The 16,302-nt window shown below is 39.2% G+C and overlaps 1 protein-coding gene across 3 annotated transcripts in view; it reads left to right on the forward strand.

Moving 5' to 3' along the window:
- The window catches only part of scaper (S-phase cyclin A-associated protein in the ER), a 61,630-nt gene that overhangs the window by 19,996 nt on the left and 25,332 nt on the right, over positions 1-16,302 (forward strand). For all 3 annotated transcript variants that reach the window (XM_051951615.1, XM_051951617.1, XM_051951616.1), the window contains 3 exons: positions 2,773-2,909; positions 7,719-7,784; positions 8,396-8,522. In XM_051951615.1, coding sequence (XP_051807575.1) covers positions 2,773-2,909; positions 7,719-7,784; positions 8,396-8,522 — 330 coding nt within the window. The remainder of the gene's footprint in view (positions 1-2,772; positions 2,910-7,718; positions 7,785-8,395; positions 8,523-16,302) is intronic.

A 16,302-nucleotide genomic window follows, 5' to 3' on the forward strand; every position in this document is an offset into this window, starting at 1 on the left:
GAGCAATCAGTCCAGCAAAAATGGTTATATAGTGGAACTCTTTCAGTGAAATTAAATCAAGATTCTTCACATAAAAACAAAGTTTGTGACGCTAATACATTACAGTAAGTTGTAAATCAAGTTTAAAAAAAAAAAAGATCCCATGCTGACTTTTAGTTGTAATTTTTTGATGTTTTGTGTGACTTGAGCCCTCTTAAAATGTCACTGTATGCAGTTTAGTGTCACATAAACCGCTGTATCGCTGGTACCAGAATCCTAGTATAGTGTCATATTTTACTCTTGGCGCGAACATGTTTGTTTTGTGCCAAATGGAAGCCTAACACTCAGACCTTTGTACGTGACAAAAGAAACAGCGGATGGATGAATCCCATAGATTTTGTGTTTGCTGCCTCTTAGATCTGTGAAAGGTCAGTTTGTGTCAGGGAAAGAGAGAGATGTTTATGGTGGTATCACATTTCTTTGGCCAAAGGCAATCTGTGGTATTGTGCAGTGCCTGTAGGCCGGCGTTTGTGCTGCTTTGTTACAATGGTGCAGTAGACACCTGTCTGTTTCTCTGAAGGTCTGCAGACTAACCTCCTACAAACTGAAAGTGTAATCATATATTTATTGCCAAAGTATTACTCCCTGCTTGTCAGTGTTAGACTCTAATGTTTCAGGTACCCTTTCTGAAACCAGTGTGATTTTGCAACAGATGATGTTTTGTATATCTTATTGAAACAATTCCATTAAGTGAATGGCTGGTGCACTGGATAGCCTCTCAGAGAGATTACTGAGCAGCTGTCTCCCAAGCGAGGGACCGCTCCGGTCATGAGTCATGACTGACCTGTAATATCAGTGAGAAGAGGGCAGAGGTGCACGCATACAAATAAAGGCACACATACCTTTCTAGGAAACATAACACCCTCACATGCTGTGTCCTTTTCATTTCCAAACCCATCATGCCACATTAAAGCTCCTGGAAATATTGCTTCAAGTCACACACAACAAACTTTCTACATTAGATATTATTTGATGCTGTGAGGAATAAGTGTTACATTTCTACATGTAAACCATACAAAAAGTTTTGAATTGAATTTATAGTATTTGTTTCGTGTGTTGGAATATGTGAGCTTTTTTTATCAGTCACACTCAATAAAACAGTTGGGGAAAAAAAGCATAGACAAAATACAAAAATAGAATGAATCTGCTGTGAAATAACCAAGTGTTTGAACTCTAGCAAAAAACTTATGTATATTTAGGACCCCATCGTTCATAGTATGTAGTTAATTCAGGCAACAGATTTGTAGTGGGTTTAAAGAGGAAATGATACAGCCCAGTTTCAAGGTCAAGAGAAACCTATTTCAAACTAAATATCGCAGGAGACAAAGCTGAAAGGTAATTTGACAAGGTTTTCAGAAACCCCGTCGTTTATGCATTTGAGCTAGTGAGGAGAAGAGATAGAGGACAAACTGGATTTGTCAATGCTGTCACTAGTTAACTAATGTCAACAAGTCCTTTAGAACTTCCAAGCCAACTAACCCGATGACACTAGGACGCTACAACTTCATTTGCTTGAAAATTTTTACTTGTTTTACTTTCTTCACTTGCGGTGCTAAACTGAAAAGGATTTTTAAATTGGGAACACATTTTATATCATAACTATACCAAGTGTTTCATGTCTAATTTCAGTCAAGATGGTAAATAAACCTTTAGATTCAGTCAGTAATCTTAAAGTAGTAATTCAGTTTTGCTAGCCCACCCAACGGCACCTGTTTTTACAACGCCTCTGTGAACACTCCTATTCAGACAGCAGGTGCAGGGAAAACACTGACCAAAGGGGATGGCATCCCACACACAGGTTAGCTTGACTGCTGAATGAAAACCCTTTATCTGAAGCTATCCTCTGGGGTGCTGGATGACAGCATAATTGGGTAATTGGTTTCTTGCACATGCATCATGCTTTTCAAATTGGGTTACATTCCCTTGTCTCTTGGTGGAAATATCAGAATCATCTGACAGGGCCAGACAGGAAGCAACACCTCGAGGCTGTTAGCATGTCAATGGACGGGCAGGTAGTGCAGGTAATTATAGGATCCAGTGGAGCTATTTTAGACGTGTAGCGTTGTCACACAGTATATTTAGTACCACATTTTAAGTGTGTCACTTCTCTTACATTTAGCAATTAAATTTGCAGTTCTATTTCCATATTAATTTTAATCAAACGATTGTTGTACAACTTTATAGTCTATCTTGGACTTCTCACTGAGAAGAAAACACTTGTTAATAATTATTATTATTCAATGGATGCTCATCTTCCTAGGACACATCGGTGTTACTTTTGGTTTTTGTGTTACAGTTTCCATAAAAAAATTAAAAAATACCCCAGGACAATGGTTGTTCTTTTTACTGATATATTATTGTGTATGCAGCATTTCTAGATGGCCAGGTGGAGCTTATTTTGCATACTTTGTATCCTGGATAGTTTCATCTGTTTCAGCATATCCTATTTCTAACCTCATCAAATGTGTTATTAGTGGAATCTTTGTTTACAGAGTAGCAGATTCTTAGCTGTTTGATAATGTAAAAGTACAGTATTTGCCAATGAAATGGTAATGGAGTTGAAGTGCAAAATTCCAAAAAGTGTAAAAAAAATTCACTTTAGTTCAGAAGCTATAAAACTGTAGTTGACTAAAAGTACTTGTTTCCTTTCCAGTCACTGATTTACGAGGTTGTTATAACTAGTAGTTAATTTTCCAGCATTGCCTCTGATATATTTATTTTTCTCTATTCTAGGAGCATCTTTCACTGAAGAAATACATTGTGGACATTTTGACGGACAGCTCTGTTTCTTCTGAGAACATAAAAGATGGAGAAGAGCGACAGAAGGCTCGGAAGAAGGCAAAGAAGCTCCGTGCCAGGATGAACTCCAGGTAAGACATCCATTTTCTCTCTCTATCTGTCCGTCAGTCTTTCTCTCTCGCTGCCTCCCTCATCATCCTCTCACACAGCACAGAGGACAAAACTGTGCCAGGACTTTTTTATGAGTGACATGGAGATGGAAAACAGATGTTATGTGCATCCTGGCTGTCTACAAGGTAACACTGATGATCTTAATTTATGACCACTTTCTTTGATTGGGGAGCAAAGCTGCGTATCGATCCGCAGGTCCCCGGCTTTCACCTGTAAAGAGCTTTCCTCCAAATTGCTGGCATGGCATTGCCAAATCTGAAGCTTCCCTCAGTGTACAGGACATTCATATGTTAAAGTATGAATGAGCCATGCCTATTTTTCTTCTTGTAAGTTATTGATTTTTAAATGAAGTATCAAAGAAAATCAATAGTAATCAACAAATAGGAGGTGACGCTGCCGTGTGTCAGAACCTGGACCTGAGCTCAATCAATTTAACTGGCTGTCACAACAGGGAGGGAGGGGAGTGGAAAGACACACAATGTTGACATTACTTACTGTAAGATGTTATTGATGCAGATTACTGAGAGGTTTCTACTACAAGCAGGATGACATTAATAAGTCAAGTGTAAAATCAGAAGATGGCAACATTGCACAATAGAAAGTATTAGGAAAGATATGGCTTCAATCAGCCTCAATGAGTGTCTGGAAGATCACTTACATAAACAACAATATATATGTATAGTAGACAAGAAGCAACAACTTAAATAACTGTTTTTTAGCAATATTGCTCATTCACGTTCTTTTTCCGCTTGGTATTTGTGAGAATGATGTAAAGATGCTTCTTATGACACAACAGAATCCATCTTTCAGAACCTGAAAGTGATTTTATAAGTCATTGTTACAGCTCACTAAGCATATCAAAACAAGACTTTCTGCGGCCGAGCTTTAAGATGTAGTTAAATAAATGACGCATGAAGCACTGACACACTTCACGGCAATAACATAGAGCCTTGATATACACATGCAAACATGCCATCGTGTTGTGACTTAAGAAGTAGAGCAGGTCTTCTATGAATTGAAGGGTGTGTGGTTCAATCTCCTCCTCTTGTTGATACGAGGAAGTGTTCGAGGCTTAACCAACACTTTGAGTGTGTGTGCATGGGTGAATGAGAGGCACTGTTAAACATCTATGTCTTACTCCATTTGGAAAGTGCTATAGTGCAGCCTGTTTATCATAATGGAAGGTGTGTTGATAATGTGTTCATTTGGTGGAGTCTGCCAGTGGGGAAAATACTGTTGATATCTAGCTAGTGAACTTATTCATCCTGTTCTGGGCATGAGAACAAACATGTACAGGACACACAGGCATAATGTGAGGATCTGTTTGAGCCACTCTGTTTCCTGTCTACAGAGAAAGGGCTATGTACAAACACCATAATATTTTCCAGCACGTTAACAGAACCACAAGGAGATGTTCACGTGAATTTTGGAAGAAGTGTATTGAGTTAAAATTTGAGTTGCATTCGAAGCATGTGCTCTGTCTTTAAAGGCTGAATATAAGAAAGTTATTCTGTTATTAGTCATTTGAATTTTCAGTCTTTTTTTGTCAGCTTTGAGTGAAAGATATCTAAAATGATCTCAACAGTATTTTTGTTGTAGTTTTACAATTTAATTTAACAGATGCTTTTATCCAAAGCGACCAACATCTGAGAGTAGATACAACACGAGCAAGGAGGCTTTTACTCCAACACAACAAGACAAGTCAGATTTGAAGATGTCCTCCTTTGAGCAAGTGTAGAGAAAAAGCTGAAAAACTTCCTTTAATGGCAGCTAATGTCTCCAAGAGGAAGACTTTGTTGTTTTCTACTTTTGTCTGTATTTTCAGTCTCGCTCATGAAATCTGAAGCTTGACATTAGATTGAGGCTGATATTGGACTGAGTTTTTTGGTGGTAAAAAGTAAACGTTAGATTTGTGGGTTGAAAATATCTATGAAGTCATTCAAATGAAGTGTAATTTAAGATAAATCAATCTAGGTATGGTTTTAAATTTTCAAGATCTTGGTTGTGATAATTAAACTACTGGACAGCACCACCTCTTCAGTGTTTCTGTTTGAATTATGATCAAAAATAAAGATACATGTTTTTTTGTTTTTTTTTTTGGATGAAACTTATACACGCTTGTGATAAGAACATTGATTGTTTTCATTATCACAGAAAAGCCTATTTCTGATTTCTTGCAGTGATTTTAATTCTGTTAACTACATTGTGTTACTAGTTGTGCCAAATACTATATATATATATATATAATAAGATTAAGTGCAGTTATCAAACACTGCTGTGTTGATTACCTCTCCAGATCATCATACAGATTTTGTATCAATTCTGCAAGAGTTTTTCTCACCAAGTAGTGGAGTGCGTTTCTTTCTTTGTTATCCGTCCCCGTCCGTAAGTGTAGGCAGACTTAATGATCCTCCAGCCTCTTATCAAGATTGACCTGTGGATATGACCGTGAGCAGGATTTCTAAAAGAGAATTTATTATTGTTATGCTGTTGAGAAGAAAGTATTTATTCAAAGGAGGACTAAAAAGTCAGCTGCAGGCTAAAACACCCATTCTGCTGCAAAGCTTTGTTCTCGGTGCTGCTGTTTTTGGCTTTGTGAGGCTCAGCGGTACTGAGAAAGTGACAACATGATCTGCCTCTGTTCACCATCACTCGCGCACCAGCCCTGCTGAGACTAGCACTCAAAGGCAGCAGGCCTTCAGAGGTCATAAATAACACAGAGCCCCAGTAAACATAAAGGTGAGCCGCTTCACCACTGGGTGGAAATGAACCGTTTTATTGGAACACTGTATGGTGTCTGTAAAACGTGAGTGGTTCTCACAGGACTTTTCACCATGCTGCTCTGACGTATCATAAGGCACATTTTAACCCACATGTTTTTTTGGGTTTTTTTTTGTTGATGTTGCAGTTTGGCTGACCTTCTCTCATAATATATGTTTCAAAAAGAAAAATGGGCAATTAAAATTAAATGTAAGAAGCCTGTCACTTAGTGTCAGGATGAGTTTTGAACTTGGAAACCGAATTCTCCACTAATACTGTGGTGCGAGCAGCTTTCCTGTTGCTGCTTGCTTGTGGTTCGCTGAGCAGAGAACAGAGTAGCCAGTGTGATGATGTTGTGTGCGTGAACCTTAGATGGCAGTGTGTATACAAAGACACTCCTGTATGCAGTATAGAATACTGTATAAGGTGGTAAGAGCGGCCCTAAATCATTTTACCAGGTCTGTTGCCGTAGATTAAGGAAAAAGGTTGTGCTCGTAAATGTAAAACATAAATTCTTAGCAACACACACAAGCAGAATGAATTACGCTGAGTTATTAAAGTATTGATATATTTTCTTTGTAGGTTCTTCCACCATTTTTTGCCACTGAAATGGCACCATTCCTGGTTTTTAGATCTGTGTTGTGTACATTGTATTCATGGTTTAAATGTCTGTCTGCAGCACTGGAGGAAAGTGTGCCTCAGTAAATTAAATGGAGATGTGAGGAATTAAGCTCTGTTGTGTTCTGAAGTGCTTATAGTCTTATAGATCTATGCTTTCTCTGTTATTGCTGATCACTCTGATTTATTGCAACATTTTACGTGACCATAATGAATTGCTCAGCAATTGCTCCCTGTTTAATCTGATTGGGTATAAACCTGTCAGTCATTAATACTGTAATATCGTGATTGACAAACAGGGCAGCTATAGTTCAGGCCCTTCTTAAAGCAAATCCGTGCTACCTATTTAGCAACATATTAACATGAGGCATAGTGGCACTTGTGTCTGTTGTTGTCCATCTTTATAACGGTGGTCTATTGACAGTGTTATGTATTGCAGTAAAAGTATACTTTCTAGGTCTAAATTATGTTTCTTTTTTGATAGCAGCATGACTCATCTTGTAAGTTGCTTGCTCAGATTTTTACCTTCAACTTAAAAGTTAAATTTAGTTGATTTAAATTTTCTTTAATTGTCATTAAAACAGTTTTGTAACAACTACATCCATGCAGATAATATGTGAGCTATTGAAACTACTGAAAAACAAAAGTAATATGCCACCTTTCTAAATGTAGAATTTAAGCCCTGCATGATCACTTGTAAGTCCTCGTCTAGCTGTGAGGTGTTATCAGTTACTGTTAGATGGCTGCCCTTGAACACAAGAGATCCTGCAGTAGATCAGGCTTTGTTTGGTCCAGGATCTGTCTGCTGCTACATGTCCACCTGTCGTCTTCCAGGAAGTGTTTGATTCTATCTGTGTTGAGATGGGTAACCGGAAGGTGCTCTGTCAAGCTCTGATCAATAGTTACTTATCATGTCTGGGAATGCTTGATTGTCAGAAAGATATATCCCCGCCCTAATTTCATCCACGAACACACAGACACAAAGTTTGTGTTTCTCTGAGTCTGCCTGTTGGTCTAATGCCATGCAGATACAAGTCCCCTGATGACCATGACCTTTCAGGAGGTGATGCATTCAAAACGCTGCTTCCAGCCTCCAGTAACTTTTTACAGTGAGTGCCATAAAGAATTTGAAATTGCAGGAGAATTTAAAGACAGGATTAAGTCAAGGTGGTGTGAGTTGACAGTGCAAAACACTCGTCCCTACAGAGCTGGTGTCTGATTATTTGGAGCCAAGTTACTCGGTGATTGGCTGACAGGCCAAATAAACACTTACTTCGAATTGTTTTGTTTCTCACTTGTCTGTTGTGTTCTTTACTGATTGACCAAATACTGTTTTTTCCTGAGATATAAATACTTTTTTTTTGTTGTTGTTGTTATTTCTCTCTCTACAGGGCAAAGGAATATGAGACGTCAATGGAGGCAAAGATTCAGGTCCCTGACTCCCCATACAAGGCTAAGTAAGTATTTCCCTTTTTCACAACCTGGATATTCACATTACTCTTGAATATTAATGTGTTAACATAATGATGTGCTGTGAGGCTGCAACTAAAGTTTATCTTCAGAAATTATTAATCTACTGCTTATTTTCATTAATCATTTTTATAAACAAAGCAGGAAAAAAGAAATATTCATTTAGTTTAAGGTTTTGAAACTAGTACTTATTTTTATTTAGCCAAATACGAAGATTAATTATTATAGTTAATTTATATTTGATTGAATTTGATGAAAGCCTGAGAAGCATATTCATATAAGAGAAGCTATAATCAATGATGTTTTGGCATTCATGCAAATTCCTACAAAATCTTAGTTTTTTTTTCAGTCCAGAATCTACAAACTTTAAGTTTAGTGTCAATGAAAGCAAATAGAAGCAAGCAATGTCTCATTTTCAGAAGCAGAAACCTTTGTTTTTGTAATGTCTAAAGAATGTCATCAAAATAAATAATTTTTCTGTAAAGTTTTTAATCCGTTTATCAGAAATTGTTTTAGCTCTATTGGTAGCATCAAAACCTTAGATTAAGGGCTGATGTCTGAACAGATTTCTAACAACTTTTGGCTCCTGTATGCTCAGATTGCAGCGTTTGGTGAAAGACCTGTTGAAGCAGCTGCAGGGCCAAGACAGCGGGCAGTGGGCCAACAACAAAGCGTCTGGTCTGGACAGAACCCTGGGAGAGATCTCTCGCATCTTAGAGAAACAGGTAGAACAGCAAATGAATGACTCAGACCCAGCAGACAATATGATTAAATTAAGGGCTTTATGTTTTTGTGCACGTAAAATCATTTCTTTAATGCAAGTGTTTATTACTGAGATTCCAAGCTGTCTCAGATGCCTGTTTGGTGCATAATATTGTAGTGTGCTGGACTTCTCTTTGGTTGCTTTGCTTTAGACTGAACAGCCTGCTGCAGCGTACAGGTCATGCCAGCCCTTTGGCATGTCTTTTCGGTGATGAGTTGCATTGCTGTGTCTCACTCTCCCAATGTAGAGTATCACTTACTCCAAACCAACTTGCCTTTGGTTATTGGCTAATGAAGACCAGATTAACAGTGTTTTCATTGTGCACATGGTACCAATAGAAGAGCTTCCGAGGACCGAGAGCAAGCATTGTCTCGTGTCTGTGCGGCTCGCACGACTCACATGTCACTGGTTTAGACAATGGTAAATTGGATTTCCAGATGAAATGCCATTGGTGCACAAGACTTGATTCAACAAAGGCAAGTGGATTTGGCTATTTTTAAAAGAAGATTTAGCTTTTTTTCATTACACTTCTTCACAGTTGTATAAATATAAATGTCAGATATAATGACAGACATTTATTACTACAGTTGAGTTGAACCATCTGCCCCAGAGTCTTTGTTGCATTATGATTTTTTTTAAATAGAAAAACTCACATCCATTTGAGGCTGAGAGGAGGAATTAAAACACCTGCCACCATGTTTATGATGAGGAAAATATACAGCCCACTTCCTGTAACGAGGCATAAATTTCCTGCCAAGCTGTGGTTTGAGCCATCATAACATCCCACTGTGCATGCCTCTGGGTGCGAGGGTAGAGAGATTATGGTGTCCCATCAGTGATGACAGGGACGGCTGGAGAGGCTATTACTGAATTTCCCAAGAGAGGCCACGAAAGAGGTGGAGGTGGGTGGCACAGCGTTCTGTAAGGAGAGAGGAGGAGACCAGTGTGATGTGAGTAGCACACAAGCTGTTACTACATGAGGGCTCCTCCCCTCAGCTCCACGTATTCCCAGTGGGAGGTCAGAGGTCAGTGGGGCACGGAGATGTGCCCCATTCAACAGCGGTGTCACAGGAAAGAGGGAGTTTGTCTGTGTCCTTTTGCTTTGTCTTACCCTCAATTTAAAATCACATTTTTTTTTAAGCTATTTTGTCAGATTCTACTTCGCCACCTTCTTACAGAGATATGCAGCGAAATCTGTGTAGAACCGTGACTTCCCACTGAGGCAGCCTGGGGAGCACTTCCCTCTCTAATCCATTGACAAAGTCAAATAAATAGAGCCTCCATCAGCATGGCTGTCTGGCCCCTGAGTCACTTCAAGTCGGAGCCGTTTAGATTATTTGACCTAACAAGCATCTCTCATGTCATTGACTCACCTAGAGATTTGTTTTTCTCCCCCATATCTGATTCAGTCTCCACTTTCTCTGCTAATTCCTTAGACAACACCCGACCCTCCCCTCCTGCCTGGCTGTTTGGGTCCCACCCCCACCCCTCACTCCTCCTTTGCTTTCGAGGCTATGTCTAGTCTCTGACCCCAGTGTGTTTCTCCCTCTGTGGCTTCTAATGGTTTATTTTGTGTCAAACCTGATTTTTTTTTTTTTTTTTCCCCCCCTTTTCTTTGGGTGATTGAGAAGAGCAATTTTCCCAATGTGCTGCTCTTTTCTTTTTGCTGCACACTTGCTTCACTATTAAGCGCTGGTATTTATATATTGCCCAAAGTGTTTACCGGAGCGTCAGTTAGAGCCTGTCTAGGAAAGAGTAACATGCGTGGCAGGTAGGAACAGTCAGGAACGTGGTGCTCTGAGAGCCAAAGACTGTATTTACATTTTCATTTGCTAGCTGTCAGAGCCTGGTTTGGCTGACTGGTGGGAGTGGTGGAAGTTGTATCTGGGGACATGGGGGAAGGTGAAGGGCAAAATGGCAGGATAGCAAGGTTTCTTGCTCGGGCCTCCAGCAGACTGACAGATACAGCCCAGATCAGCAAATGTTAGAACTTTATTTTTTTAAAAAGAGGAGGGGTGAGAAACATGCTATTTAGTTCAGTTTAGATTTTTTTTTTTTTGCCACACTTAAAGCTCGTGTCCAGAGTTTCCGTTTGTTTTCAATTTATGTATCATTGTTTAACAAAGCTTAAATATGTTGGTCTAGTTCGATACTATAATATAAGGTTAGTATGACGTGATATGAAAATTTATTCATGAGCTCCGCCTTCCTCTCATAGACCCCCATGTTATTCCAAAAAGTGCCAGTCGGCAGCTAGCCAATCAAGTTCGAGCTTCAGCTTTGTCATGCTGTCAATCAACGGTTACGCGCACAGCAAGCAAGCCCATGCAGAGGTGGGCGAGCTACGCACTACGCAACCGCACACACATTTGTTTTGCTTGTGGAGGAGAGAGCATCAGGGATCAGCAACTTCCAGAAAAGTTACCAATCCCATGGCTTGTCCGGCCAAGAGACTGCAGGACGTTTTCTGGCTCGGGGTGCTCGCGTCGCTCCCCGACCACGGCCTCCATAGCCCGCCTGACTGCTTCGTTTAGATGCCCGACCTCTGGAGGAAGATGTTGGGTCGTCTGGGACATACTCTTCGTCAGAGGAGTCATGCAATTCTGAACTCTAGATAGAAATAAATAAACAATGTAACACATATACACGCGTAAATGCACTAAGTTTGATAAACAACGTCATCGAGAGGGATACACGAGTGTAATCACATATTGAAACTTTACTCGTTAGTCCTAGCAGATACGTGTTATTTTGGTATTAGGACAAGTTAGACTCAATACAGAATTTTAACGTAATTCCTTTATTATTTACTAAATGTACTAAATGTAGAAGAGTGGAAAACAGCAAAACAGACAAGATGCTGCAGCACTCCGGGCACTCCTCTCAGGTACTGCACGCGTGCACAAATAAGGGGCAAAATCAGAGGGAGGGAGGGACCAACAGTGTTTTGGGAGACGCTGCGATTCAAACTCTGGACATGAGCTTTAAATTCAAGTGCTACTGTTTTGTGCATTACTTTTCAGTTTGAAAAAAACTATGTAGCAGATTAGCAGATGCTGTGGTATATGTCAGTTTGTATTCCCATATTCCTTGTTTGTCCTATGTGTTTGGCTCTTCAGATGCTTCGATTCACGATTAAGTTCTATGGCAATGAATGGATAAATATTCAGTGACATGACTAATTGATTACCCAGTTTTCCTAAATTATTTGTCACTGAAATCCTTCATTAAGCATCTATAAGTTAAACACCAATCATCTATAAGTTATTTATCATGGATGTACTTATTTTTTAACATAGTAAGAAATATTGCCATGTTCTGCAGTAATAATAATGTTGTTTTCTTGACGAACTTTAAGCTATTTTGAATCTAAATATTATTATCTTGGAGGCTGCCAATCAGTAGCCAAATAATTGGATAAGGACAAATAAAAAAACAACTGATACATTAATGGAAAATTAAAAATATACTTTAGTTCATGCTCTAATGTTACTGTATTTTTCATAATTGGCTGTCATTTGTTTCTAAACAGCCTCATTTTAGTTTCTTCACCACAAGTCCAATAGGCAGTGAAATGGTTGGAAGCTCCTTGGTGTATTAGCTAGAGCTGGAGGCTGTCTGTGGTTTCTGTGGCAGGTTTGATTTTACACCACACTGGCCTTTGTGTTTATTTTATAAAATGAACCAAGATTAATCAGTTTGTAAGCGCAGGGCAAATGTGGAAATGGATAATTCTCTACAGGCTGCCATTATGTCTTGTAAACACACAAGTTTGTACTGAGAAGTTTATGCTTTAAAATGTTTACTCCAGCAGCCTTGTTGCGGTTTACAGTTGACTTGGCCCACTGTGTTATGATGAAATTCATATGAGTAGAGGGTCATCTGTTGTACTCATCTCTGTTGTCGCGTTGTGAAGAAGTGAGTCCGTGGCCTTAGAGTGCAGATCAAAGTTGAAGTCTGTCGGTAATGAACTTTGCCAGTTGTTGACCATCTGTTTGAGGGACAGGACGAATGACTGTGCCATCCTCTGCTTTAATTAAAGTGTCTGGTGGGAGGAGACTAGGAAGAGCAATTTAGCTGGTCTGCTGTGCTGCGGACACTGTCGCAGGAACTACCAGCTGCTTCGACTTTCCCATCAGCTGGGGTAACAATAGTCACTCTGGACAGTAATTGAATAAGATTCACCCTGTTGTATAATTCAGGAGCTATCTTTCACTTGTCTCTTAATGCATAGCACTTGGTGGTGGCTCCTCCTTTTTTGTTCTTTTGGGGGGGAATTAGTTTCTCATGCTGTTGCTGTGTTTTGTTGTAGCTTCTGCTGGGTTTTTACAAGGGACAGACAAATTAAAACTTAAAGGAACATTCTTATTTTTCCAGAAATACTACGACCGTATATCAAGTATATGTTATGCTTTGCTTGGTGCAAAGTTTTAGAGAACGGGATAACATTGTGCCTACATTTAAAAATAAATGTCACGGAAGTAATTTCTCAGGCCACAGAAGATATTTTACACCTGCTTTTGCAACCTTTATTATAGTATGTGTACCTATCAGCTTGCCTGCAACATGTACAATTTGTGGAGCAAATGATCTTCATAGGTTCGTGTGTTAGCATACTAACATTTGCTGATTACAGTATTGGAAAGGATTGCTTTCTATTTCTAAACTATTTGGCCATGCACCAGTGATCTGTCAAATAATCTTGACCTGGTGACATTAGTAGATGGAAAGTTAAAGTCACGTAATTATCTCATTATCACAATTTATTATAAAAGGGACATAAATATCTGTGCCAAAATTCACAGCAATCCATCTGACAGTTGTCTACACATTTCAGTCAGAACAACAGATGTCGCCTTTCGAGGTGGCTCTGGAGGAAAAGTCAGTGGATCACAAAAGCAGGTTTCATCTACTGGGGAACATGAATGTCCACACACAGTTTTATGGAAATCCTTTTAGTAGATTTTTTTTTTTTTTTTTTTTTTTTATCCGTCTCTACCAAAGTAGTGGCCAGACCAACCACCATCGCCCCCCCCCCCCTTGAGCCAAACAACAAAGAACATTCTAAACTCCAAATCTGCGTTACTTACTAGTTATGATATCATCTGCAGGAGCGAATAAAGACTAAAGTGAATACTGACTGTCAGGCTTGAAAATATTACATAAAAATACATATGACATGTTTTACATAAAATTAAAGAAGGTTTCCGATTCTGCCCGTGAATGTATACTCTTGAAAAAGAGTATCTGGTATTTCTGCACCTACCAGCACCCATTATAAAGTGTAATCATTATAAATCCACAACAAGAGAGACCTGTTGTTCTCTGCAATTACATGGGAAAAATAATGTCCTAACAGCATTGGAAATCAGGCAAAATGAGTCAGAAAATGATGGCCTATTGCATCCTGGCAAAAATCCAATGTCACAAATCCATATTACTCATGTATCTTGTCAGTTTCCAGGCCATTCACCTATGCATCCAAGCATCTTTTGGGTTTTGCCATTAACTGCAACACTGCACAAATCTCAGTTGTCACAACTGTTTATTTTCCCTTAGTCCCCTCTAAGCTAAGGTATCCTAAACATATACAGCCATGGCCATAAGTTTGGACACAAGTACCATGATGCTTGTGAATCTTAGAAAATACCACAAAATTGTCACTTACAATACAGTACACAACTCCTGAGAACTATATTAAGTTTCATATTTAAAAAAAACATCAAAATCAAAAGAGTTTGGTGTCATGTTGTTATTCTTACCAAATTCGGTTGTGAAAGTACTGCATTTTTTTGTTATTTTCTTCTAATATTATGTTTTGGGAACAAAGTTGTTCCAATTGTTGGAATTTATTGATAATATTATATCCCTTGTTGATTTGTTGACTAATTAAACTGGTGCTGTCAAAAAATATTAGTTCTGTAATAGACATCAAAACAGACATAGTAAGTCATGCTGTGTCCAAACTTATGGCCATGGCTGTAGAGAGGCCACTGATAACTGATAATCCTATCTAACTTTGGGTAAGACGGCAAAGAACTACATTTCCTAATGTGTTGGAGTATCTTTTTAAGAACACTGGGTTGAGGATCGTTATTGCAGCTGTTACTCTCCAGTATAATTTGTTTCTCATTGCTAAAAGAAACTAAAGCTTTGTTTTCATTGTGTTAGATTTGTAGGCAAATTCAGCTCACTGTGTACATACACTGCCACTTTAATTATACATAAACATAATTGCTGTTGCCCTGCCTTGGGTCTGTAGAGAGAATATATCATCACCAGATGCTTGTTCCATTTACTTGGAAAGTCAACTGCATTGCACAGCAGCAAGATCAACACTCTCTGACCGCAGGCTGTTACTATACAAAACAAGCCTTCATTTTAAGCATTATGTCTAATTGCAATGTTTGTCCTCACGGTAATACTCTGGTCCGTTTTTGTTGTCTGTGGACCAGTACATGCGTAGACCACCTATAGATGGTATGTCATGGAGTTTGAACTTGATCTCTTCACAGTATTGTTCCGTCATCACAACAGATAAATCTGTCAGCAGAGCAGAAAAGGAACTAACAAACAAGAAACTCTTGTCTGGTTTTGGCAGGAGACTGCCAGGACTGGGCCGGTCCCAGTTACCCGCTTTAATACCATTTGATAAGCTGCTATGAAAGAGCTGCCTTTTCTCATTTAGCCTAGAAGCTTTTAGGTAGGTGTGTTGATGGGAGGGTTAAGATGGAGGTTAAGCCAAGCTCAGTGATTGAGACCTAATTGATTAGGTATGGAAACTGCAGTTAACATACAGAGAAGAAGTCACAATGAGTTCTTTTACAAACAGCACTTTGTGTCTCTTGAGGCTGTCTTTGAGACGTTTCTCATTATGTTAAAGGTAGCGCGTCTTTGGCGTGTTGAATGTTTTTGTGTCAAACTCTAAGCAATTGTTCGGTGTGTCTTCTGTGTGTGTCTAACACCAGAATCGAGCAGCAGTTAGCTCAGCAGCGGGCATGAATGACAGATGAAGAGCTTATCTGTAATTTGGTAAAGCGCTTCTCTCTCAATGTGTTCAGGCTTGTTGGCAACTTCCCATCTGTTGAACAAAAGCACTGTGAAGTGGCAGGATTTTAGTGCTGTCACATCACTGAGGAGACTGTAACCTCATTAGGTGGAGGAGTGACCTGCAGTGTAACTCAGCCCTCTTTAGTTGTGAGAAGAAGGCCCTCCGTCAGCAGCTCCCCTCCGGTTCCTTTCCTCCTTGTCGACCCAGGCACAAACATGTCTTCTAGTCGGCGTTCGCTCCTGGCTTTGTACTTGTTGATGTATAAGACACTGTAGCAACAGCAACCGACCTGCTGCCAATTATTCTATCATCACTGGACGGCAGGACGGGTCTACTTACATGTGTTCATTTATTTAATGCCCTGGACTGATATGTTTTTCTTAAAAACTAGTTTGTTTGTCTTTTTTTTTTTTTGATCATAAGTGCAGTGAGAGGGGAAAAACATAACTTAAACAACAGGAACCAATGGATTCTGACTGAATAAAAAAAACACTTCTGCAGTATTCATCTATTTTTGCTGCCTGAATGTGTTTTTGTTTATTACATTGATGTGTGGAGACTTTATGCTGTTAAGTTTATTTCCTCACCGACTCCTGGAACAAGCAGTTAAAGCTGATGAGTTTACACCGTCATTTCTTAAAACGACCAAGGAGTCAAGCTTATACCCAATAGAATAAAACAATAAACTTGC

The sequence above is a fragment of the Acanthochromis polyacanthus genome, chromosome 8, assembly GCF_021347895.1.
Source record: "Acanthochromis polyacanthus isolate Apoly-LR-REF ecotype Palm Island chromosome 8, KAUST_Apoly_ChrSc, whole genome shotgun sequence".
NCBI lineage: Eukaryota > Metazoa > Chordata > Actinopteri > Pomacentridae > Acanthochromis > Acanthochromis polyacanthus.